Source organism: Salmo trutta, chromosome 21, assembly GCF_901001165.1.
Source record: "Salmo trutta chromosome 21, fSalTru1.1, whole genome shotgun sequence".
In the NCBI taxonomy this organism is placed as follows: Eukaryota; Metazoa; Chordata; class Actinopteri; order Salmoniformes; family Salmonidae; genus Salmo; species Salmo trutta.
In genome coordinates this window covers 50,902,558-50,927,749 of record NC_042977.1, presented here as the reverse complement: position 1 = coordinate 50,927,749, position 25,192 = coordinate 50,902,558, and the positions used below count along the sequence as shown (strand labels likewise).

Genomic DNA, 25,192 nt, shown 5'->3' with positions numbered 1-25,192 from the left:
TTCACTGTAAGGTCTACCTACACCTGTTGTATTCAGCATTTCACTGTAAGGTCTACTACACCTGTTGTATTCAGCATTTCACTGTGAGGTCTACTACACCTGTTGTATTCAGCATTTCACTGTGAGGTCTACTACACCTGTTGTATTCAGCATTTCACTGTGAGGTCTACTACACCTGTTGTATTCAGCATTTCACTGTAAGGTCTACTACACCTGTTGTATTCAGCATTTCACTGTAAGGTCTACTACACCTGTTGTATTCGGCGCATGTGACAAATACAATTTGATTTGAATTGGGGGGGGGGGGGGGTAATAGGGGCGGTTTCGATAGGTGAATCTCCCCAAATTGTACATATTTGTGACCGGGGGGCCATCATGACCAAACATATGAAATTTGAAGTCAATCACCCAAAGCCTGCATCTGTCTGCCTTAGACTTTCACCACTTTACCTATTGCAGCTGTATCACCAGCTTGTTTTCCTTGAATCCAATGTTTTGACTTATGTGTCAATGCCATTGATGCATCAATATCCTGTTAGTGGAGGGAGAGAGAGAGAGATTAGAAGAGGGGGAGGGATGGAAAGAAAAAGGGAGAGAGAATAGTTGGGAGGAGAGAGAAAGGGGAGAGTGAGGGAGGGGGAGAGGGAAGAAAGAGTCAGAGAACGGAGAGAGAGAGCTGGAGGGAGAAAGAGAGAGAGGGGGAGCAGGGCATGATAAAGAAGAGGGAGAGAGAGAGCTGGAGGGAGAAAGAGAGAGAGGGGGAGCAGGGCATGATAAAGAGGAGGGAGAGAGAGAGCTGGAGGGAGAAAGAGAGAGAGGGAGAGCAGGGCATGATAAAGAGGAGGGAGAGAGAGAGCTGGAGGGAGAAAGAGAGAGAGGGGGAGCAGGGCATGATAAAGAGGAGGGAGAGAGAGAGCTGGAGGGAGAAAGAGAGAGAGGGGGAGCAGGGCATGATAAAGAGGAGGGAGAGAGAGAGCTGGAGGGAGAAAGAGAGAGAGGGAGAGCAGGGCATGATAAAGAGGAGGGAGAGAGAGAGCTGGAGGGAGAAAGAGAGAGAGGGAGAGCAGGGCATGATAAAGAGGAGGGAGAGAGAGAGCTGGAGGGAGAAAGAGAGAGAGGGAGAGCAGGGCATGATAAAGAGGAGGGAGAGAGAAAGACACTGAGGCAAAGAGAAGTAGAGAGAGGGAGGGAGAGAGAAGAGACAGGGAGGCAAAGAGAAGTAGAGAGAGGGAGGGAGAGAAGAGACAGGGAGAGGGGATTAGAGAATAGAGAGAGATATGTCTATCTGTCTGTGAGTCATCTTTTCCCATTGACTGGAATTTATTGACATAAGCTTCAAGTGCTTGACACTAGAGGTCGACCGATTATGATTTTTCAACGCCGATACCGATTATTGGAGGACCTAAAAAGCCAATACCGATTAATCGGGCGATTTTTATATATATATATATATATATATTTGTAATAATGACAATTATAACAATACTGAATGAACACTTATTTTAACTTAAAATAATACATCCATAAAATCAATTTGGTCTTAAATAAATAATGAAACGTTCAATTTGATTTATATAATGCAAAAACAAAGTGTTGAAGAAGAAAGTAAAAGTGCAATATGTGCCATGTAAGAAAGCTAACGTTTAAGTTCCTTGCTCAGAACATGAGAACATATGAAAGCTGGTGGTTCCTTTTAACATGAGTCTTCAATATTCCCAGGTAAGAAGTTTTAGGTTGTAGTTATTATAGGACTATTTCTCTCTATACCATTTGTATTTCATACACCTTTGACTATTGGATGTTCTTATAGGCACTACAGTATTGCCAGCCTAATCTCGGGAGTTGATAGGCTTGAAGTCATAAACAGCGCAATGCTTGAAGCACAACGAAGAGCTGCTGGCAAACGCAGTAAAGTGCTGTTTGAATGAATGCTTACGAGCCTGCTGCTGCCTACCACCACTCAGTCAGACTGCTCTATCAAATATCAAATCATAGACTTAATTATAACATAATAAACACAGAAATACGAGCCTTAGGTCATTAATATGGTCAAATCCAGAAACTATCATTTCGAAAACAAAACATTTATTCTTTCAGTGAAATACGGAACCGTTCCGTATTTTATCTAACGGGTGGCATCCTTAAATCTAAATATTCCTGTTACATTACACAACCTTCAATGTTATGTCATAATTATGTACAATTCTGGCAAATTAATTACGGTCTTTGTTAGGAATAAATGGTCTTCACACAGTTTGCAACGAGCCAGGCAGCATAGACCCTGACTCTGCTTGCACAGAAGGCAAGAGAAGTGACACAATTTCCCTAGTTAAAAGAAATTAATGTTAACAGGCAATGTTAACTAAATATGCAGGTTTAAAAATATATGCTTGTGTATTGATTTTAAGAAAGGCGTTGATGTTTATGGTTAGATACACATTGGTGCAACGACAGTGCTTTTTTCGTGAATGCGCTTGTTAAATCATCACCCGTTTGGCGAAGTAGGCTGTGATTCAATGATAAATGAACAGGCACCGCATCGATTATATGCAACGTTAACAGAATTGAGAGAAAACAGTGCCCGACAGGCGGGGGCGAAATACACTGTCCTAGCTAGCTAGCTACCATTGTCGCACCCGCCTCTTCTTTTTTAAGTGGGGTCTATTGGCATCCAACGCTATGGTACATTACTGCCGCCTTCTGTACTCCCACCTCCGTACCGGAGTCCTAACTTAAAAATGGACCAATAGAAGAATGAAGAGGGGTTCCTGCAGATGCAGGAATGCCCACATGCAGGAACGCCCCCAAATACGGACTGCAATTTCACCCTTCTCGCTAGCTACAGTAGCCAAGCTACATGTGTGTTGTTCAAGACAAAAGGGTTTCAGTTAGCAAGCAGCATGGTGAACATTCCATAGGACAACAGAATCAAACAATTGATGCATTTGCCAATTGGCCATGCTCCCAGCAGGCTTTGCGGTGCCAATGTGAAAAAATGAGTGTCAACTAGAGGTCGACCGATTAATCGGAATGGCTGATTAATTAGGGCCGATTTCAAGTTTTCATAACAATCGGTAATCGGAAGGCCACTGTGCTAGCTAGGAGGACTCTGGTACACAGCAGGCAGGAGCGAAGGCCATTGTGCTAGCTAGGAGGAGTCCAGGAACACAGCAGCCAGGAGCGAAGACCACTGTGCTAGCTAGGAGGACTCCGGTACACAGCAGGCAGGAGCGAAGGCCACTGTGCTAGCTAGGAGGACTCCGGAACACAGCAGGCAGGAGCGAAGGCCACTGTGCTAGCTAGGAGGAGTCCAGGAACACAGCAGGCAGGAGCGAAGACCACTGTGCTAGCTAGGAGGACTCCGGAACACAGCAGGCAGGAGCGAAGGCCACTGTGCTAGCTAGGAGGACTCCGGAACACAGCAGGCAGGAGCGAAGGTCACTGTGCTAGCTAGGAGGACTCCGGTACACAGCAGGCAGGAGCGAAGGCCACTGTGCTAGCTAGGAGGACTCTGGTACACAGCAGGCAGGAGCGAAGGCCATTGTGCTAGCTAGGAGGACTCCGGAACACAGCAGGCAGGAGCGAAGGCCACTGTGCTAGCTAGGAGGACTCCGGTACACAGCAGCTGGGAGCGAAGGCCACTGTGCTAGCTAGGAGGACTCCGGAACACAGCAGGCAGGAGCGAAGGCCACTGTGCTAGCTAGGAGGACTCCGGAACACAGCGGGCAGGAGCGAAGGCCACTGTGCTAGCTAGGAGGACTCCGGTACACAGCAGGCAGGTGCGAAGGCCACTGTGCTAGCTAGGAGGACTCCGGAACACAGCAGGCAGGTGCGAAGGCCACTGTGCTAGCTAGGAGGACTCCGGTACACAGCAGGCAGGTGCGAAGGCCACTGTGCTAGCTAGGAGGACTCCGGTACACAGCAGGCAGGAGCGAAGGTCACTGTGCTAGCTAGGAGGACTCCGGAACACAGCAGGCAGGTGCGAAGGCCACTGTGCTAGCTAGGAGGACTCCGGTACACAGCAGGCAGGTGCGAAGGCCACTGTGCTAGCTAGGAGGACTCCGGTACACAGCACATAGACAATAGGGAAATCCATAATATCAAAAGTGTAGCACAAGCATGATGATGGCGTGCTCGAGAGCGGTGTTCATTCAGGAAGCAACGGAATGTTCGAGGGGGGGGCGTTCCTGCAGACGCAGGGATGCCTACATACAGGAACACCCAAATTGTGGGCAGTAATCACACACTATATTGTCACAGGTAGAACAACGAGGCAGATTTTTCACCGGATGTACAAATGTAAAGCGTCCTGTTGGCGTAATTTTCTCATCGATAAAATATTTTACCTCCATACAGTTTTCTGTTTCCAAAACTAGAATCTGTAACAAACTGCGTTTTGTAGACTTTACCCTTTTGCTTTGTCAAAGTTAAAAAATATATATTTCCAAGGAGCTCAAGGACGAATTGAGTTACTGCGCACGCGCACTTCACAGCGTAGGCGTTCCCTAACGGAAATATGCAAATAAATGCTAGAATGAGCCAATAGGATGGCAGTAGCTCGTCCTTGACTCAGCCCACCTCCTTGTTTGTTCTTCCCATTATAATTAGTTGGTTTCCATTGGAAACAACAGGCTCTGGTCGATCTTGGGTTACTTCTAAAAAATATGTCCTATTGTAGCTAGCTAGGTAGCTAACACAAACGCCTTGGCTTGAGGGCCGAAGCCACTAAAACACTAGTAGTTACCAAAAAGAACAAATGCAATGTGTACATCAACTAATACATACCCATATTTCACCTCCAAAATAACTTCTTGCTTCGGATTTGTATAAAGAGAAATGGAAGGAATGGCTTATCTAATAAATATAGTAGCTAGTTAGCTATTCTAGACAGCAAAGAAAACACCTTTTTCGGCTTCTTCTTCTTCGTCGTCGTCGTCGTAGAAACGAGTACTTCCGGGAAACGGTCCTGCTGCTTCATGTCAAAATAAAAGTCCCCATGGTTTCTTTAGGAGGTATTTTCTCTTTGATGAAGAAGATTTCTCCACCTTCAGTCATTTTCTTTCATATCATGATCAGGAATACAATATTTATAAAATTAGAATATGCGCTGATTTTTATGTACTGTTTCGAGATCAGATCATTTGACTATTATTTAGAAAAACGAAAATGCGACCGGAAAAGGGAGCTGAGTTTACCTTCCACATATTTCTTTACTTCCAAACTGCTGAGAGGGTAAAGTATATATTTATGGTAATTTGGTTATTTAATAGTTACTGGAGTTATTATTCACAATGAAGCTAATGAAATGCAATGCCTTGCTTGTATTTGGCATAGCTATGCATTAGGATTAGGGAGTGAACGTTATTTATATTAAGCGTTACATGGAGAAGATCGGGCCTCTGAAATGAAAATGGATGGCCCTCCACACACATTGTATAAAGAAAAGTTACACTTTTGAATACCCTCAAACACAAAAGTTAAGCATAGGCTACCTAATTTCTAAATAGGCCATCATCACTGAGTAGGGTTACATACACACAATAATGCTGTTATTGTTTATCGTCGGATTAATATAATAGTTCCATTGAAACGTTTACATGCATTACAAGAACGATAACCTCTAATAATTGTCTACAACTGACGGCACTCTGATAAATGCAGACAATCGCCAATCAAAATAAACGTTCTACCACAGTAAACATGTTATTTTCCTCTGAGTTCGGACATATAAAGTTTTTATGTGAAAACTACTTCTACTACGCATACATTCAGTTGTTCTGAACTCACTTCACTAAAGAGAGGGACTCGTTCAGGTGCGCAGATCAAATCCACCGCTGGAACGCGGATGTTGTTGGATTAAAAAAGGAGAGTCGTTTAACTCGCTCTAATTACAACTCGATCTTCCCGAGGTTTTACAGCCATTTTCATTATGTCGTTCTAGTCACGTCTTCATCACTATAACAGATAGGTAGTCTAGCAATAATAGTACTATACCTCCTCCCTTCCCTTGTTAGATTTAAAGTACACAACTTTAACAATCAAATTGTATTCCCGTTTCTAACATTGTTGTTACAATAGCTTACACATTAAATATGATTTTCTTTTACATTCAAAAGGTAAGTACTCTTTTTTTTTACATAAATAACTGCAATTTTTCAGTGCTTCCATATCAAAATTGTTATTTATTTATTTCACCTTTATTTAACCAGGTAGGCAAGTTGAGAACAAGTCCTTTATTTAACCAGGTAGGCTAGTTGAGAACAAGTTCTCATTTACAACTGAGACCTGGCCAAGATAAAGCAAAGCAGTTCGACAACATATAACAACACAGAGTTACACATGGAGTAAAACAAACATACAGTCAATAATATAGTTGAAGAAAATCTATATACAGTGTGAGCAAATGAGGTAAGAACAGGGAGGTAAAGGCAATAAATAGGCCATGGTGGCGAAGTAAATACAATATACCAATTAGACACTAGAGTGATTGATGTGCAGAAGATGAATGTGCAAGTAGAGATACTGGGGTGCAAAGGAGCAAGATAAGTAAATACAGTATGGGGATGAGGTAGGTTGGATGGGCTATTTGCAGATGGGCTATGTACAGGTGCAGTGATCTGTGAGCTGCTCTGACAGCTGGTGCTTAAAGCTAGTGAGGGAGATAAGAGTCTGTCTCCAGTTTCAGAGATTTTTGTAGTTCGTTCCAGTCATTGGCAGCAGAGAACTGGAAGGAGAGGCGGCCAAAGGAGGAATTGGCTTTGGGGATGACCAGTGAGATATACCTGCTGGAGCGCGTGCTACAGGTGGGTGTTGCTATGGTGACCAGTGAGCTGAGATAAGGCGGGGCTTTACCTAGCAAAGACTTATAGATGACCTGGAGCCAGTGGGTTTGGCAACGAGTATGAAGCGTATTGGGGGCTATTTTGTAAATGACATCGCCGAAGTCGAGGATCGGTAGGATGGTCAGTTTTACGAGGGTATGTTTGGCAGCATGAGTGAAGGATGCTTTGTTGTGAAATAGGAAGCCGATTCTAGATTTAACTTTGGATTGGAGATGTTTGATGTGAGTCTGGAAGAAGATTTTACAGTCAAACCAGACACCTAGGTATTTGTAGTTGTCCACAAATTCTAAGTTAGAACCGTCCAGAGTAGTGATGCTAGACAGGCGGGCAGGTGCAGACAGCGATCGGTTGAAGAGCATGCATTTAGTTTTACTTGTATTTAAGAGCAGTTGGAGGCCACGGAAGGAGAGTTGTATGGCATTGAAGCTCGTCTGGAGGTTTTTATTCCAAAGCTCTGCTTTCAAGTCACCTACCTACACACTGTAGTGGACCGACACACTGTAGTGGACCGACACACTGTAGTGGACCGACACACTGTAGTGGACCTACAGGACCGACACACTGTAGTGGACCGACACACTGTAGTGGGCCGACACACTGTAGTGGACCTACAGGACCGACACACTGTAGTGGACCTACACACTGTAGTGGACCGACACACTGTAGTGGACCTACACACTGTAGTGGACCGACACACTGTAGTGGACCTACAGGACCGACACACTGCAGTGGACCGACACACTGTAGTGGACCTACAGGACCGACACACTGTAGTGGACCTACACACTGTAGTGGACCTACAGGACCGACACACTGTAGTGGACCGACACACTGTAGTGGACCGACACACTGTAGTGGACCTACAGGACCGACACACTGCAGTGGACCTACAGGACCGACACACTGTAGTGGACCGACACACTGTAGTGGACCTACAGGACCGACACACTGTAGTGGACCTACAGGACCGACACACTGTAGTGGACCTACAGGACCTACACACTGTAGTGGACCGACACACTGTAGTGGACCTACACACTGTAGTGGACCGACACACTGTAGTGGACCTACAGGACCGACACACTGCAGTGGACCGACACACTGTAGTGGACCTACAGGACCGACACACTGTAGTGGACCGACACACTGTAGTGGACCTACACACTGTAGTGGACCGACACACTGTAGTGGACCTACAGGACCGACACACTGCAGTGGACCGACACACTGTAGTGGACCTACAGGACCGACACACTGTAGTGGACCTACACACTGTAGTGGACCTACAGGACCGACACACTGTAGTGGACCGACACACTGTAGTGGACCGACACACTGTAGTGGACCTACAGGACCGACACACTGCAGTGGACCTACAGGACCGACACACTGTAGTGGACCGACACACTGTAGTGGACCGACACACTGTAGTGGACCTACAGGACCAACACACTGTAGTGGACCTACAGGACCGACACACTGTAGTGGACCGACACACTGTAGTGGACCGACACACTGTAGTGGACCTACAGGACCGACACACTGTAGTGGACCGACAGGACCGACACACTGTAGTGGACCGACACACTGTAGTGGACCGACACACTGTAGTGGACCTACAGGACCGACACACTGTAGTGGACCGACACACTGTAGTGGACCTACAGGACCGACACACTGTAGTGGACCTACAGGACCGACACACTGTAGTGGACTGACACACTGTAGTGGACCTACACACTGTAGTGGACCTACACACTGTAGTGGACCGACACACTGTAGTGGACCTACAGGACCAACACACTGTAGTGGACCTACACACTGTAGTGGACCTACAGGACCGACACACTGTAGTGGACCTACACACTGTAGTGGACCTACAGGACCAACACACTGTAGTGGACCGACACACTGTAGTGGACCGACACACTGTAGTGGACCTACAGGACCGACACACTGTAGTGGACCGACACACTGTAGTGGACCTACAGGACCGACACACTGTAGTGGACCGAAACACTGTAGTCTGAGCAGAAGCATAGCACATTTTCTTACTCTCTAAGTTCCATTCCTGCAAACGTTCTCTTGAATTTCTTCTCCGATGAAATTCCTTCCACTGCCTGTATCAAGGATCATTTCCATTGACTTTGACTTTTTCTTTTCCTTCCTGATGGATTGAAAAGACAAACTGGAGTCGGATTCAGGTTCATTCACAGCTCTAACTGGGTTGTCACTTTTAGCTTTGTCTCTATTTATTTTTATCACCTTGCTTTTGTTCTTTTCAATGGTCTTTCTTTTCTCTACGGACCACAATGGACTGTTTGTTTTCTCTACGGACCACAATGGACTGTTTGTTTTCTCTACGGACCACAATGGACTGTTTGTTTTCTCTACGGACCACAATGGACTGTTTGTTTTCTCTACGGACCACAATGGACTGTTTTCTCTACGGACCACAATGGACTGTTTGTTTTCTCTACGGACCACAATGGACTGTTTGTTTTCTCTACGGACCACAATGGACTGTTTTCTCTACGGACCACAATGGACTGTTTGTTTTCTCTACGGACCACAATGGACTGTTTTCTCTACGGACCACAATGGACTGTTTTCTCTACGGACCACAATGGACTGTTTTCTCTACGGACCACAATGGACTGTTTTCTCTACGGACCACAATGGACTGTTTGTTTTCTCTACGGACCACAATGGACTGTTTTCTCTACGGACCACAATGGACTGTTTGTTTTCTCTACGGACCACAATGGACTGTTTGTTTTCTCTACGGACCACAATGGACTGTTTGTTTTCTCTATGGACCACAATGGACTGTTTGTTTTCTCTATGGACCACAATGGACTGTTTTCTCTACGGACCACAATGGACTGACTGTTTTCTCTATGGACCACAATGGACTGTTTTCTCTACGGACCACAATGGACTGTTTTCTCTACGGACCACAATGGACTGACTGTTTTCTCTACGGACCACAATGGACTGACTGTTTTCTCTACGGACCACAATGGACTGTTCTCTCTACGGACCACAATGGACTGTTTTCAGTACGGACCACAATGGACTGTTTTCTCTACAGTTCAAGCATTTAGCTGTGTTGAAGCTTTTGTTTCCATTTCGTGCGTTGCCTCTCTGTGTATTAGTATTTACACGTCCTCCAGTAAAATAACATGACTCTCTTTAGCCTTGCCAAAAGGATCAGAAAACACTTTTGATTCTGCCTGTGCTGCCTCAAATATTCTAGCGATGGTGAGATCACCTAGTAATGTTAGTCCTTCCTGGAGCAATTTCTCTCAGTCTTTTGTACATCTTTCCACTAGCTGCTCCCTCAACATGTCTGACTCCAGAGCATCTCGCATGACGTAGCCACTTCTCATAATGCATTCATACAGCCATCGATAGTTTCTCTTAATGCATTCACACAGCCATCGATAGTTTCGTCTCGGTCCTGTGTTCTTTGTCTAAACTTGTGACTTTCCAACCCCACATTTCTCTGTGGTGTAAAGTAGGCATCAAGCACGGCTACGGTCTGCAAATGTACCTTTTTCTCCCGGTTGAAATAGATTCCACTTTAAACAAGGTATACCTGTTCATTGAAATGCATTCCAGGTGACTACCTCATGAAGCTGGTTGAGAGAATTCCAAGAGTGCGTAAAGCTATCATCAAGGCAAAGGGTGGCTACTTTGAAGTATCTAAAATATATTTTGATTTGTTTAACACATGTTTGGTTACTACATGATTTCATATGTGCTATTACATAGATTTGATGTCTTCACTATTATTCTACAAATGTAGAAAATAGAAAAAATAAAGAAAAACCCTTGAATGAGTAGGTGTGTCCAAACTTTTGACTGGTACTGTGTGTGTGTGTGTGTGTGTGTGTGTGTGTGTGTGTGTGTGTGTGTGTGTGTGTGTGTGTGTGTAAATATATATATATTTAAAACACAAAATATTACATGACCCTCCCCTGGACCAGCTTAAAATAATACTAAACCCTTCCCTTGACTGAAACTGGGGGAGGGTCATGTTATTCCAATTTCCTCCAGGTACCCATTCTGTAAATGTTGATCCGTCCGAACACTGATTTAACTAGCAGTGCTGAGTTCGTTTTTATCATCCGCATCCAATCGTAGTGAACAAATAAAACTGTAGTTACGTTGACTATATACTCCTATATGTTATTGTTAACCTGTCAACCTCTTATCCTCTGAAAAAGCTACTGAGTGATGGATCATTCGAATCCCATTGAAGACGTTTATCCACATTCCCTGTGACGTTACCAGTGCCCGCAGCGTAATGGATCTCTATGGAGAAGCGTGTATCTTGACACTGATCTTCTTTGTCTCCACAGACTCTTGATTAGTCTCCTACATGGCGGCTAACAGCGATTTCCTCTTAAATTTTCAAGGTGAGTGTTAATAGGCTGTAATGCCATTCGGATACAGCATGACACCACTGATGCTCAGTCTTATAGACTGTATACATTATAATAATAATGCCATTCAGATCAGTGGAGGCTCTACTGAGGAGGAAGAGCAGGACCATCCTCTTTAGTGAATTTCATTTAAAAAAAAAAAATTGTGAAGCATTAAAAAAGTTATTAATTTTTAGATAAAACTATACTAAATATATTCACGTCACCAAATAACTGATTAAAACACACTGTTTTACAGTGAAGGTCTACAGTAGCCTCAACAGCACTCTGTAGGGTAGCACCATGGTGTAGCCGGAGGACAGCTAGCTTCCGTCCTCCTCTGGGTACATTGACTTCAATACAAAACCTAGGAGGCTCATGGTTCTCACCCCCTTCCATAGACTTACACAGTAATTATGACAACTTCCGGAGGACGTCATCCAACCTATCAGAGCTCTTGCAGCATGAACTGACATGTTGTCCACCCAATCAAAGGATCAAAACATTTATCTAGTACTAAAAGCATAAGCTACAGCTAGCAGTAAAATGTGGTGAGTAATTAACCAAAGAGAGAGAGAGAGAGAGAGAGAGAGATAGAGACAATATTTGAATAGTTTTGAACAAATTAATTTCTTCAAAAATCCTGATATTACCAGATTGTGCCCACTAGATGGTGGTATTAGGCGGGGCTTTTTCTGAATCAGAATCTCATAACCTTTCTCTTTACTGACATTCTGAATCAGAATCTCATAACCTTTCTCTTTACTGACATTCTGAATCAGAATCTCATAACCTTTCTCTTTACTGACATTCTGAATCAGAATCTCATAACCTTTCTCTTTACTGACATTCTGAATCAGAATCTCATAACCTTTCTCTTTACTGACATTCTGAATCAGAATCTCATAACCTTTCTCTTTACTGACATTCTGAATCAGAATTTGACAGTTCTGAGAGCCATTTGGGAGGGAACGGAGATGCGACTACCATCAGTATCGAGGACACAGCAGCAGGAAGTCACAAACCTCAGAAACAGAGGAGATCTGCACCTGTGACATCCTTCGAAGAGGACAATGACCCATTGGCCAATGACGACAAGACTGAGGTCAGAAAAATACATACTTTTGGTCATATAGTGTATGTGGACACCTATTGGTCGAACATCTCATTCCAAAATCATGGGCATTAATATGGAGTTGGTCCCCCCCCTTTGCTGCTATAACAGCCTCCACTCTTCTGGGAAGTCATTAATATGGAGTTGGTCCCCCCCTTTGCTGCTATAACAACCTCCACTCTTCTGGGAAGGCTTTCCACTAGATGTTGGAACATTGCTGCTATAACAGCCTCCTCTCTTCTGGGAAGGCTTTCCACTAGATGTTGGAACATTGCTGCTATAACAGCCTCCACTCTTCTGGGAAGGCTTTCCACTAGATGTTGGAACATTGCTGCTATAACAGCCTCCACTCTTCTGGGAAGGCTTTCCACTAGATGTTGGAACATTGCTGCTATAACAGCCTCCTCTCTTCTGGGAAGGCTTTCCACTAGATGTTGGAACATTGCTGCTATAACAGCCTCCACTCTTCTGGGAAGGCTTTCCACTAGATGTTGGAACATTGCTGCTATAACAGCCTCCACTCTTCTGGGAAGGCTTTCCACTAGATGTTGGAACATTGCTGCTATAACAGCCTCCTCTCTTCTGGGAAGGCTTTCCTCTAGATGTTGGAACATTGCTGCTGGGACTTGCTTCCATTCAGCCACAAGCATTAATGAGGTCGGGCACTGATGTTGGGCGATTAGGTCTGGTTCGCAGTCGGTGTTCCAATTCATCCAAAAGGTTTTCAATGGGGTTGAGGTCAGGGCTTTATGCAGGCCAGTCAAGTTCTTCTACACTGATCTCGACAAGCCATTTCTGTGTGCACCTCATTTGTGCATGGGGGGCATTGTCATGCTGAAACAGTAAAGGGCCTTCCCCAAAGTGTTGCGACAAAGTTGGAAGCACAGAATCATCTAGAAGGTCATTGTATGCTGTAGCGTTAAGATTTCCCTTCACTGGAACTAAGGGGCCCGAACCATGAAAAACAGCCCCAGACCATTATTCCTCCTCCACCAAACTTTACAGTTGGCACTATGCATTGGGGCAGGTAGAGTTCTCCTGGCATCTTCCAAACCAAGATTAGTCTGTCGGACTGCCAGATGGTGAAGCGTGATTCATCACTCCAGAGAACGCGTTTCCACTCCTCCAGAGTCCAATGGCGGCGAGCTTTACACCATTCCAGCCGATGCTTGGCATTGCGCATGGTGATTTTAGGCTTGTGTGCGGCTGCTCAGCCATGGAAACCCATTTCGTGAAGCTCTCGACGAACAGTTCTTGTGCTGACGTTGCTTCCAGAGGCATTTTGAAGCTCTGTAGTGAGTGTTGCAACCGAGGACAGATTGTTTTTATGCACTTCAGCGCTCTAAGGTCCTGTTCTGTGACCTTGTGTAGCCTACCACTTTGTTTCTGAGCTGTTGTTGCTCCTATCCGTTTCCACTTCACAATAACACCACTTACAGTTGACCGGGGCAGCTCTAGCTAGGCAGAAACATGATGAACTGACTTGTTGGAAAGGTGCCATCCTATGACGGTGCCACGTAGAAAGTCACTGAGCTCTTCAGTAAGGACATTCTACTGCCAATGTTTGTCTATGGAGATTGCATGGCTTTGAGCTCGATTTTATACACCTGTCAGCAACGGGTGTGACTGAAAGGGGTGTCCATATACTTTTGTGTATATATAGTGTAGTTTACCACGTTATAACTTAACATTGACAACATATAGGCTGTAATCGGTAAGCACTTAGTTACAACCCAGATATTGTTTTGGTTCAGGAAATAAAGCACATGCCGTATAAAAAGCCCATTTAATGTTTCTGATAATTCATCTGATTGTGTGATTGTGTTTTGTTGTTACTGGATGTGAGTTACATTTGTTTTAAAATACATGTTTGTTTTTCCTTCAGCTGTTGTCTGGGCAGAAGAGAAGTGTTGCTTTCTGGACCTTTGAATATTATCAGAGATTCTTTGACGTAGAGACACACCAGGTAATTCCTCTGACGTCATCTGTTCGTCTGAATTGAATCGGCCAAACAAATAGACCTTTGAAAACATCATATTTATTTTGTAATGACATTTGCAATGACTATTTAAGAACGAGTTAAGTTACGTTGGATCAGGACCCTGATTGTTTATTTTGTTGGGGTAAACGGCTAACTTCCTGCATTTCAACACACGGTTTGTGTAGAAAGAATTGCAGTTTTATAATGCTATTCTACACATTTTGTCATGAGGCGAAGAGAAAATGTTCCAGTTTCCTGCAATTCTACACTTGTTGGCATGGGTCAGAGAGAGAAATTCGCTGTTTTATAGCTCGTCTCGTGCTATTGTTAACATTTTGCATTGAGGCTGAGAGATTTAAATTTATTTAAATACAAAATAATATATAGTTTTCTTAGTTGTCCTGCAATTCTAAACATATGCTATTTAGGGGGCCCACGACCTCCAGGTGACCCATAACCCCCCAAAAAACAGAACAAAAAGTTGGGGGCCCCGTGCCCTTTCAATAATCCATCCCTGCAGAGGATAGGCGTCCGCCTTGGATATGTAATAATGTATTTATTATATTTCTGTGTTGAAATGACTGTGTTGTTATTTCTGTGTTGTAATGACTGTGTTGTAATGACAGTGTTGTTATGACTGTGTTTTAATGACTGTGTTGTAATGACTGGGTTATGACTGTTATGACTGTGTTATGACTGTGTTGTAATGACTGTGTTGTAATGACTGTGTTGTTATGACTGTGTTATGACTGTGTTGTAATGACTGTTGTAATGACTGTGTTGTTATGACTGTGTTGTAATGACTGTGTTGTTATGACTGTGTTGTTATTTCTGTGTTGTTATGACTGTGCTGTAATGACTGTGTTGTAATGACTGTGTTGTTATGACTGTTATGACTGTTATGACTGTTGTTATGACTGTTGTAATGACTGTGTTGTAATGACTGTGTTGTAATGACTGTTGTAATGACTGTGTTGTAATGACTGTGTTTTTATGACTGTTGTTATGACTGTTATGACTGTGCTGTTATGACTGTGCTGTTATGACTGTGCTGTTATGACTGTGTTGTAATAATGCTGTAATGACTGTGTTGTAATGACTGTGCTGTTATGACTGTGTTGTAATGACTGCTGTTATGACTGTGTTGTAATTTCTGTGTTGTTATGACTGTGCTGTAATGACTGTTATGACTGTGCTGTTATGACTGTGCTGTTATGACTGTGTTGTTATGACTGCGTTGTAATAACTGTGTTTTTAATGTGTTTCCTCTAGGTGAGAGAGAGAATCCTGGGGTCGTTATTGCCATGGCCAGGGAAGAATTTTGTCCATCTCCACATCCGCAACAACCCTGATCTTTATGGTGAGCTTCCCACTAGTCCCACTGAATCGTTGTTACGCTAACCTTTAATGTTTTCCGTTAGCGCCAGCTGGCGGCTAATCAGCCACTTACAGACTTATTTTCAGCCGTCTACTTTTTCCACTTTATGTTAACTGGGTTACTTTTAATTAAAAGTTTTTCTTAATTGGTTTTTCTTAATTAGTCCGTCGATCCCACTCTCGTTACAGTGAACGATATGCATCTTCTACCAATCTGTTGACAGGACAGGCGCCTCTCAGTTACAAAGCCAGCGATAACCAGGGTAACATAGTCTGTGGTCTGTCCCACCTCCTGGTACAATTTGTGTGCGTTGTGGTTGGTTGCAGTTTGAATTTCTTTCCACAGAGGAGGGAGAGCGCATGATGGACGTCCCATATGGTAACGATGATACTAAAAATCCACGATTTAATTATTGTTTTCTGACACATTCATTTATTTTCTTTTGCGTGTTCCACGTGGCGCCAAGTAGGCTGTTTACTGTGTGTTGATTTACAACTGAACAGCCAGTGTTGACTAGTTTATAAAAGGTGTCGAACTGACTGAATAAAGTCGATCTCATACGGCGCCTTCGGAAAGAATTCAGACCCCTTGACTTTTTTACACACTTTGTTACGTTACAGCCTTATTCTAAAATGGATGAAATCGTTTTACCTCCTCATCAATCTACACACAATACCCCATAATGACATCACAATACCCCATAATGACATCACAATACCCCATAATGACATCACAATACCCCATAATGACATCACAATACCCCATAATGACAAAGCAAAAACAGTTTTTTTTACATTTTTGCAAATGTATTAAAAATATAAAACGGAAATATTACATTTACGTAAGTATTCAGACCCTTTACTCAGTACTTTGTTGAAGCACCTTTGGCAGCGATTACAGCCTTGAGTCTTCTTGGGTATGACGCTACCTGAGGAGTTTCTCCCATTCTTCTCTGCAGATCCTCTCAAGCTCTGGCAGGTTGGATGGGGAGTGTTGCTGCACAGCTATTTTCAGGTCTCACCAGAGACTAAAACATACTTGCCGACTTTTCTCGACTAAAACTTTCTTAGTTAGATGTCAAATTGCGCGACTAACACATTCTTGGCAAAAACGTCAATCAATTACAGATTTCTTGAGTTCTCAGATTCATTCCGGGGATTTTGAGGAAGTGAAATAGACTACGTGAGGGACAAACATCATTCAGTGGGTATTTGTTTTTACAAACTCTACAATCACATGTTCTCTACAAAACGACTGTTAAACAACAGCCTCTTGCTAGGTGCTCACTGGAATTAAAGGGGAACTACACCCAAAAATCAACAAGTCTCAACAAGTCTCCTAATGAGGTTTAAGCATTGTTGTGGACTTAGAACATCCAATTATGTTGTTTTTCTATTTAAAAAAGTGTGATTTTTAAAGAGCGAAAACCTGAAAAAACTGTATAAACGGAAACCTGGAAAAATAAATCCTTTAATTAAAATTTTCAAGATAATGCAGGATATTTAATTCATTTTTCTGTTTTAATAAAATACATAATTTGAAGAGAAAACATAATTGTGGCAATTAATATCTTGCAGTAAAACTATAAATGAGACTTTAATCTCACGGGGGACCAGTACGGAAAATGTTTTTTATGAAATGTATGCATTCACTACTGTAAGTCGCTCTGGATAAGAGCGTCTGCTAAATGACTAAAATGTAATGTAAATGTAAATCTCAAGATAAGACAAGATAAATGTTAAAAAAAGGTTTAAATAGTTTTGATCGCATAGTCCTAGACCGAGACAAAACAACAATACACTGAATTCAAACATTTTCACTCATTTCAACGGTAAAGTAATGTCTTTCTAGACAATACCACAACACATATTTTTATTCAATGTAAGAGGTAAACTCGATAAAGTATTCAATCATTTCGCTGTGTATTTCGGGTTTGGAATTAAGGTATAAGAATGTACCAGAGGCCACCAAAATAGAGCTCCTTCTGTAAAACATTTTGAACGCAGAGGGACACCCGGCTGGCTACTTTTTCTATTTGGCTGGCTACTCTATGTACTTGTGGATAACACCGAGTTTCTAATGGCACTTGTGTCTTGATGAGGGCATTCAACAAGTGGCAGAATAAAATTCAACTTCATCAAGTGGATTCAGGGACTTGGAAGCAGCATTTGAAACTGGCCACGATGCATCGTCAAATACTACAGATTACTGATACCGTCTGTCAATCTCTGTGTCCTCCAGGTCCCTTCTGGATCTGTGCTACTCTGGTTTTTGTCATCGCCATCTGTGGAAACATCTCTAACTTCCTGGTTTACCTGGGGAAACCCCAGTATAAATACGTCCCAGAGTTCCGGAAAGGTGAGTGTCACGTTAAAACAAAACACAGGATCAAACTGACTCCTGCTCTTTCCAAGACTCAATCAAATAGATACTGAACATAACAAAAAAAAAAAGTCATTTCCTGTAAATGTTTTAGAAAAGAATGTGATTGTTGCTACTGTTTGTCTGTGTGTTTTTTTATTTCCCAGTGACCATTGCGGCGACAGCGATCTACAGCTATGCGTGGCTGGTTCCCCTGGCCCTGTGGGGCCTGCTTGTCTGGAGGAACTCCAGGGTTATGACCATAGTTTCTTATTCCTTCCTGGAGATCGTCTGTGTCTACGGATACTCCCTGGCCGTCTACATACCCGCTGTGGTAAGACATGACACATTACACTGTTTTATGTCTGATTATGCGGCATTCTTTATATTTTATTAGGTTCAATATTGTCACGTTTACTTTGTTGAAATGCAAATGTTGAGGATATGTTTATTCCTGTCTTTAAAAAAAAAATATGATGTAACTTATTGACAGGTGTTGTTGTTGTTGACAGGTGTTGTGGATCATCCCGTACGAGGCCGTTAGGTGGTTTTCCATCGTTGTGGCTCTCTGTCTCTCTGGTTCCGTCCTGGTCTTGACCTTCTGGCCCGCCGTCCGTGACGACCGGCGCCGGGTTGCCGTAGCGATCATGGCGGCCATCGTGTCGCTCCACATCCTCTTGGCGTTCGGTTGTAAGGTAAAACATTCCCGGGGAAAACCCACACCTGGGTCGTGTTCATTAGGGCACAGCGTAGCAAAACGTTTCTAAACGTTGTGCACCATGGAGTGTTTCTTATTGGGCAGACCGCTTTTTTTTTGTTCTTTTTAGTGCCTAGTGAACACGACACCAGCTTTACGGAGATGGGTTGTGTCCTGGTCATGTAATACAACGTCCTGATTTAACAATCACCGACTTTGACTGACCCAGTTTAGATAGCCTCACCTGGCTTGTGATCTGTAGCACCAATGGTTTCATCTCCAAATGGGACCCACACAATGACTTAATGAGCTCAGTTACCTCCTCACTATTCTACTGGAGCCTTGTAGCGTGGCAACTGCCTGAGCGCTACACCGAAGACCACAGTATCCCTGGCTACACTCCCTCGTGACGGCCACTTTTGGAGTGTCCCTCTTGACAGCGCATGAGAAAGAGATTAAAGGAGTCAAGTTAGTTTACCTCAGGGGAAGGAAGGAAGGAAGGAAGGAAGGAAGGAAGGGAGAGAGAGAGAGAGAGAGAGAGAGAGAGAGAGAGAGAGAGAGAGAGAGAGAGAGAGAGAGAGAGAGAGAGAGAGAGAGAGAGAGAGAGAGAGAGAGAGAGAGAGAGAGAGAGAGAGAGAGAGAGAGAGAGAGAGAGAGCAGGAAGAAAAAGAGGGAGGGTGAAGGAGGTTGCTTGTCAGAAACAATGACTGACTGGAAAATGGACAGTAATTCCACTTCGACGTGTGACTACAGCCAGCCAGCTACTCAGGAGAATCACGTCTCTGGGTCGTTCCACGAAATGGACATGCAAACTTCTAAAAATAAAAATTATATATTTTTCAACATTCAATTGCATGGAGGATATGTTTAGCCTACAGAAAATACTGTGAAATTGTTTTTAAAAAATTATGATAATGCCCTTTTAGTGTGCTGTTTGAAAATACATTTCAGCCTGTTTTGGTGGGATGGAGTTTTGGATTGCCTGGTGACATCACCAGGTGGTAAATGTGTTAATAGACCAATAAGAAAGAGTTCCAAATCTCTCTGCCAATAACAGCTAGTTTTCAGTTTTCCCCTCCCCACTCAGACCACTCCCAGACAGTCTTAACAAAATTATTGCTTAAGAAATTGCTCTTTACTAAGAATCTATTTTTGTTTATTTTTGACCGTTGTAATTTAAAATAATCACAATAAGATACTTAATTGTTACCCAGAAAAAAGGATTAAAAAATGGCTGCATTGAACCTTTTATCAAATTTTCCTAACTTTTTTAATTGAGTGAACAGGGTTGACATGTTGAGCTTGAGTTAAAGATTTATATTTTTTATTTTACCTTTATTTAACTAGGCAAGTCAGTTAAGAACAAATTCTTATTTACAATGACGGCCTAGGAACAGTGGGTTAACTGCCTTGTTCAGGGGCAGAAACAACAGATTTGTACCTTGTCAGCTCGGGGATTTGAACTTACAACCTTTTGGTTACTAGTCCAACGCTCTAACCACTAGGCTACCTGCTGGTTACTAGTCCACCGCTCTAACCACTAGGCTACCTGCTGGTTACTAGTCCACCGCTCTAACCACTAGGCTACCTGCTGGTTACTAGTCCAAAGCTCTAACCACTAGGCTGCGCTGCTGGTTACTAGTCCACCGCTCTAACCACTAGGCTACCTGCTGGTTACTAGTCCAACGCTCTAACCACTAGGCTACCTGCTGGTTACTAGTCCACCGCTCTAACCACTAGGCTACCTGCTGGTTACTAGTCCAACGCTCTAACCACTAGGCTACCTGCTGGTTACTAGTCCAACGCTCTAACCACTAGGCTACCTGCTGGTTACTAGTCCAACGCTCTAACCACTAGGCTACCTGCTGGTTACTAGTCCAACGCTCTAACCACTAGGCTACCTGCTGGTTACTAGTCCAACGCTCTAACCACTAGGCTACCTGCTGGTTACTAGTCCAACGCTCTAACCACTAGGCTACCTGCTGGTTACTAGTCCAACGCTCTAACCACTAGGCTACCTGCTGGTTACTAGTCCAACGCTCTAACCACTAGGCTACCTGCTGGTTACTAGTCCAACGCTCTAACCACTAGGCTACCTGCTGGTTACTAGTCCACCGCTCTAACCACTAGGCTACCTGCTGGTTACTAGTCCACCGCTCTAACCACTAGGCTACCTGCTGGTTACTAGTCCAACGCTCTAACCACTAGGTTACCTGCTGGTTACTAGTCCAACGCTCTAACCACTAGGCTACCTGCTGGTTACTAGTCTAACGCTCTAACCACTAGGCTACCTGCTGGTTACTAGTCCACCACTCTAACCACTAGGCTACCTGCTGGTTACTAGTCTAACGCTCTAACCACTAGGCTACCCTGCCGCCCCGATAATAAAGATGATAAAACAATTTATAAATAGACCAAAAAGAGAGAGAAGACTTACTTCCTTTTCCACCATGTTGTTCAGAAGACCCAAACGATGTCGCCTGCCGTGAATCATTTAACGAGGTGAAATGGTACAATATACTGCTTTCACATAGGATTCACAGTATGTTTCCTGTTTCTTAAAACAGCTCTATTTTTACATTTTTCTTGTCGGCATTCACCCTTTTTATATAGCCGTTGCTTTTGCCGGGTAAGAGCAAGAGACATTCAACTTTGACCTTGTTGTTGTGACCGTTGTCACGGTAACCTGACAGCTGCATATGGGAGTAGATTGATTGAAGAAATGTGTTTTTATTTAATCCATTTTAGAATAAGGCTGTAACGTAACAAAATGTGGGAAAAGTCAAGGGGTCTGAATACTTTCCGAAGGCACCGTATGTAAAGTTTCCTATGGTATGTGGTCCCGTGTGGCTCAGTTGGTAGAGCATGGTGTTTGTCTGCTAAATGACTAAAATGTAAATGTAAAACGTAGGTATTCATTTGTGGATGTCCATTATCCATTTTGTATGGTATGTTATGAATTGCTTAAAATGAGGGACAGACGTAAATAATCATTTAGGGGCAAAGGGCACCCATTTCGTGGAACGACCCCTCTGCTTGCAGAGAGAGAGACTGAGTGTCAGAAGGGCTGAATAAAAATAAAAAGACTGACAGGAAATGAGGTTCATCCCAAATGACACCCTATTCCCTATATAGTGCACTACTTTAGACCAGAGCCCTATGGAACCCTATTCCCTACATAGTGCACTACTTTAGACCAGAGCCCTATGGCACCCTATTCCCTACATAGTGCACTACTTTAGACCAGAGCCCTATGGGACCCTATTCCCTACATAGTGCACTACTTTAGACCAGAGCCCTATGGAACCCTATTCCCTACATAGTGCACTACTTTAGACCAGAGCCCTATGGAACCCTATTCCCTATATAGTGCACTACTTTAGACCAGAGCCCTATGGGACCCTATTCCCTATATAGTGCACTACTTTAGACCAGAGCCCTATGGGACCCTATTCCCTATATAGTGCACTACTTTAGACCAGAGCCCTATGGGACCCTATTCCCTATATAGTGCACTTCTTTAGACCAGAGCCCTATGGGACCCTATTCCCTATATAGTGCACTACTTTAGACCAGAGCCCTATGGGACCCTATTCCCTACATAGTGCACTACTTTAGACCAGAGCCCTATGGCACCCTATTCCCTACATAGTGCACTACTTTAGACCAGAGCCCTATGGGACCCTATTCCCTACATAGTGCACTACTTTAGACCAGAGCCCTATGGCACCCTATTCCCTATATAGTGCACTACTTTAGACCAGAGCCCTATGGAACCCTATTCCCTACATAGTGCACTACTTTAGACCAGAGCCTCTGTTCCTATCTAGCTTGTTGGTCTCGGATGATGTGTCCAAAATGACACCCTATTCCCTATGGGTGGTCCTGGTCAAAAGTAGTGCACTATAAAGGGAACGGGGGGGTCATTTTGGGGCAGAACCCAGGGGGTTCACTCAGAATAAATGATTTTCTGTGTTTATTTTTCATCCAGGCTTATTTCTTCAGCACGTTGGAGATTGAACACACTGCTGTTAATGCTGTGGTGAACCATGGAACCAAATCATCTCCGACCATGAAGAGGTAAATGGTACAACTAAAGATATTTTACGTTGTAGACATTCATACCTCCACTGGTGGTCTTATATAATAATAACATGTTAGCGGCTCCTTCACCGCAGCCAACGTGAGTTGAATATAATATAGTAATAACATATGCCATTTACTAGATGCTTTTGTTCAAAGCGACTTAGTCGTGTGCATACATTGAACTAACCTGTAATTAGTGCTGAGCGATTAACCAACATGTCTTTTGGGGGGGGGGGTTATTTAACAACTAATTGACCGACTCCGGTGCGATTCCTTTAATTCCATTTAGTTTGGTATTTTTTGTTTGAGCCCAACGCTTCATTTCTGTAGAGAGAAATCAAATCATTCATGAGAGAAATCGAAGAAATCAAGTCAAGAACTATGTGGGACGCTGGGCTGAATGGAGTTGTAGTTTTCATATAGCAAATATTCAGCCTAGTTTAGCAAAGACACGTGGTAATTAACTACAATGACCATAATCCACGCGAGAGGTTTCACTCTGGCCAAAATAAACCCAATGTGTTTCTATGGTGTTATTTTGGACCGAAGCTTGTCGCCTGCCTTCCCACCTTTGGGACAACGACTCCCGTTGTTAAAGGGTGGAGACATGAGCATCTCGTCATTTATATACACATCTCTGGATGGATACACTTTTACGCCTGCTACAACGTTACGTTACATACACACACACACACACAGACCGCATGTGAGAGGAATGTACACAACACAACGACGAGGGACAGAGACAGTTTGTGAAAGTATCCCTTATCTACTTTAAAGAACTAGTCAAATGATTTAGTCAGACAGCTCTACAGCATCCTAGCTAAATAGGATGACCGCAGACAGTACAGTATGGGGAGACATAACATTAGATGGTCTGGCTGCTACTGTCTGATCAGAGATGAGGTGATAACTACAGACAGTACAGTACGGGGAGACATAACATTAGATGGTCTGGCTGCTACTGTCTGATCAGAGATGATAACTTTGAGGATTTAAAAATAATAAAATTATCAAAATAAGCAATATACACAACTGAAATATGTAATTATTTCATAGTCATTTCCTATGTTTCTATTGATGTCTACCCAATGTGGAAGTGACAGAGACAATGGAATATTTTAAATATTTTGGCAATTGAATGTTGGTTATTTTTAGGCTTTGGAATTTGCGTTAAAAATCTCTCAAATAATTTGAACGTTATTATTTCATAATACATTTCATGTTTTTTTTTAAATCATCGAAATCAAAAAAACGTGATACATTTTTTAAATAATCGAACCGAAACTGAACTGACCTCAAAAAAGCACTAATCGCTCAGCACTTCCTGTACTACACACATGTGAAAAGACTTGTGAATGTGGTTTTCCATGCCAATGTACATCCTGTTGGAGTTGTCATGTTTAAATAAGGTTTTAGTCGTGGACATTTTGTTTTTTTTACTCATTATCTACAAATGTGTGAGTTAGCATAAAAACATTTTTTTTTTTTTATTTACCACCACCTGTTTTACCCAACATCATCTGACACCAGACTTCCTGTCCTGGAAATGATTTCTCCTTCCCACAGGGAACAAGTGTTATTATTTTTTTAATTGCAACGTCTCCTGTTACCTTTTTATTAGGTAAAATCGAGTTGCCGTGGCGATGGTGTCATGGTGTCGTCTTGGTTACCGACCTGCTGCACAGACCTTGCCTGGGTGGGTCTTCCTGTTAAAGCCCTTAAAGACACAGTAACGTGTTACAGCAGGACGACACACACACCTGGATTGTATTCATTAAGAACCAAAAGGAAGAAAATGGACTGAAACAATAATAAACACATATTTGCGTTTTCCGTTGCAAAGTGTTTTAAAAAATGTTTTTCATGTGTATGTACTTACTAATGACTACGACCCTGGTCCGAAGACCTGGTTTATTTACCAAATGGCACCCTAATCCCTATATAGTGCACTGCTTTTGACCAGGACCCCTATAATACACTATGTAGGGAATAGGGTGCTATTTGGAACACCCGCCTGCTGACTTCTGGAAACGGACACTGGTGGTGAAAACATAATGTTATTTGTAATGGGATGGTGTCTGAACTGTCTGCCTTAATGATATAGAACTAAACATGTGTAGTGTTACTGGGGAGATCCAGTCCCTTCCTTCTTGTTTAACTAATCATAGTTTTACTGTTATATATATGATATATATATATATACATACATACATACATACAACTTGATATTGATAAGACACTGTTCACAAAAAATGTCATTTGAAAGACGCTTCTTTGTATTAAATGTTTTTTCATTGTTA

General features: G+C 43.0%; 2 protein-coding genes across 4 annotated transcripts in view; one reads left to right on the top strand and one right to left on the bottom strand.

Moving 5' to 3' along the window:
* The window catches only part of LOC115157654 (zinc finger protein 436), a 15,477-nt gene extending 9,667 nt beyond the window's left edge, over nt 1-5,810 (bottom strand). Inside the window, exon 1 of one of the 2 annotated variants that reach the window (XM_029706090.1) lies at nt 5,788-5,810. Coding sequence is in view for 1 of the 2 variants with exons in the window: in XM_029706089.1 (XP_029561949.1) it covers nt 4,786-4,789 (4 nt within the window). In the remaining variant the exon portion in view is untranslated. Of the gene's footprint in view, nt 1-4,785; nt 4,971-5,787 lie in introns of those variants that run through there. The other variant, XM_029706089.1, reaches the window with a different exon arrangement.
* yipf1 (Yip1 domain family, member 1) lies at nt 5,152-25,192 on the top strand. 2 transcript variants are annotated; one of them, XM_029706091.1, is made up of 10 exons: nt 5,152-5,232; nt 11,210-11,266; nt 12,211-12,377; nt 14,272-14,352; nt 15,640-15,727; nt 17,987-18,103; nt 18,274-18,440; nt 18,619-18,801; nt 22,795-22,883; nt 24,514-25,192. In XM_029706091.1, the coding sequence occupies exons 2-10, from the start codon at nt 11,230-11,232 to the stop codon at nt 24,515-24,517; spliced, it is 933 nt and encodes a 310-aa protein (XP_029561951.1). In that variant the 5' UTR covers nt 5,152-5,232; nt 11,210-11,229; the 3' UTR covers nt 24,518-25,192. The 2 variants fall into 2 exon arrangements, with proteins under 2 accessions (XP_029561951.1, XP_029561952.1); XM_029706092.1 differs by having other exon boundaries at nt 5,157-5,250.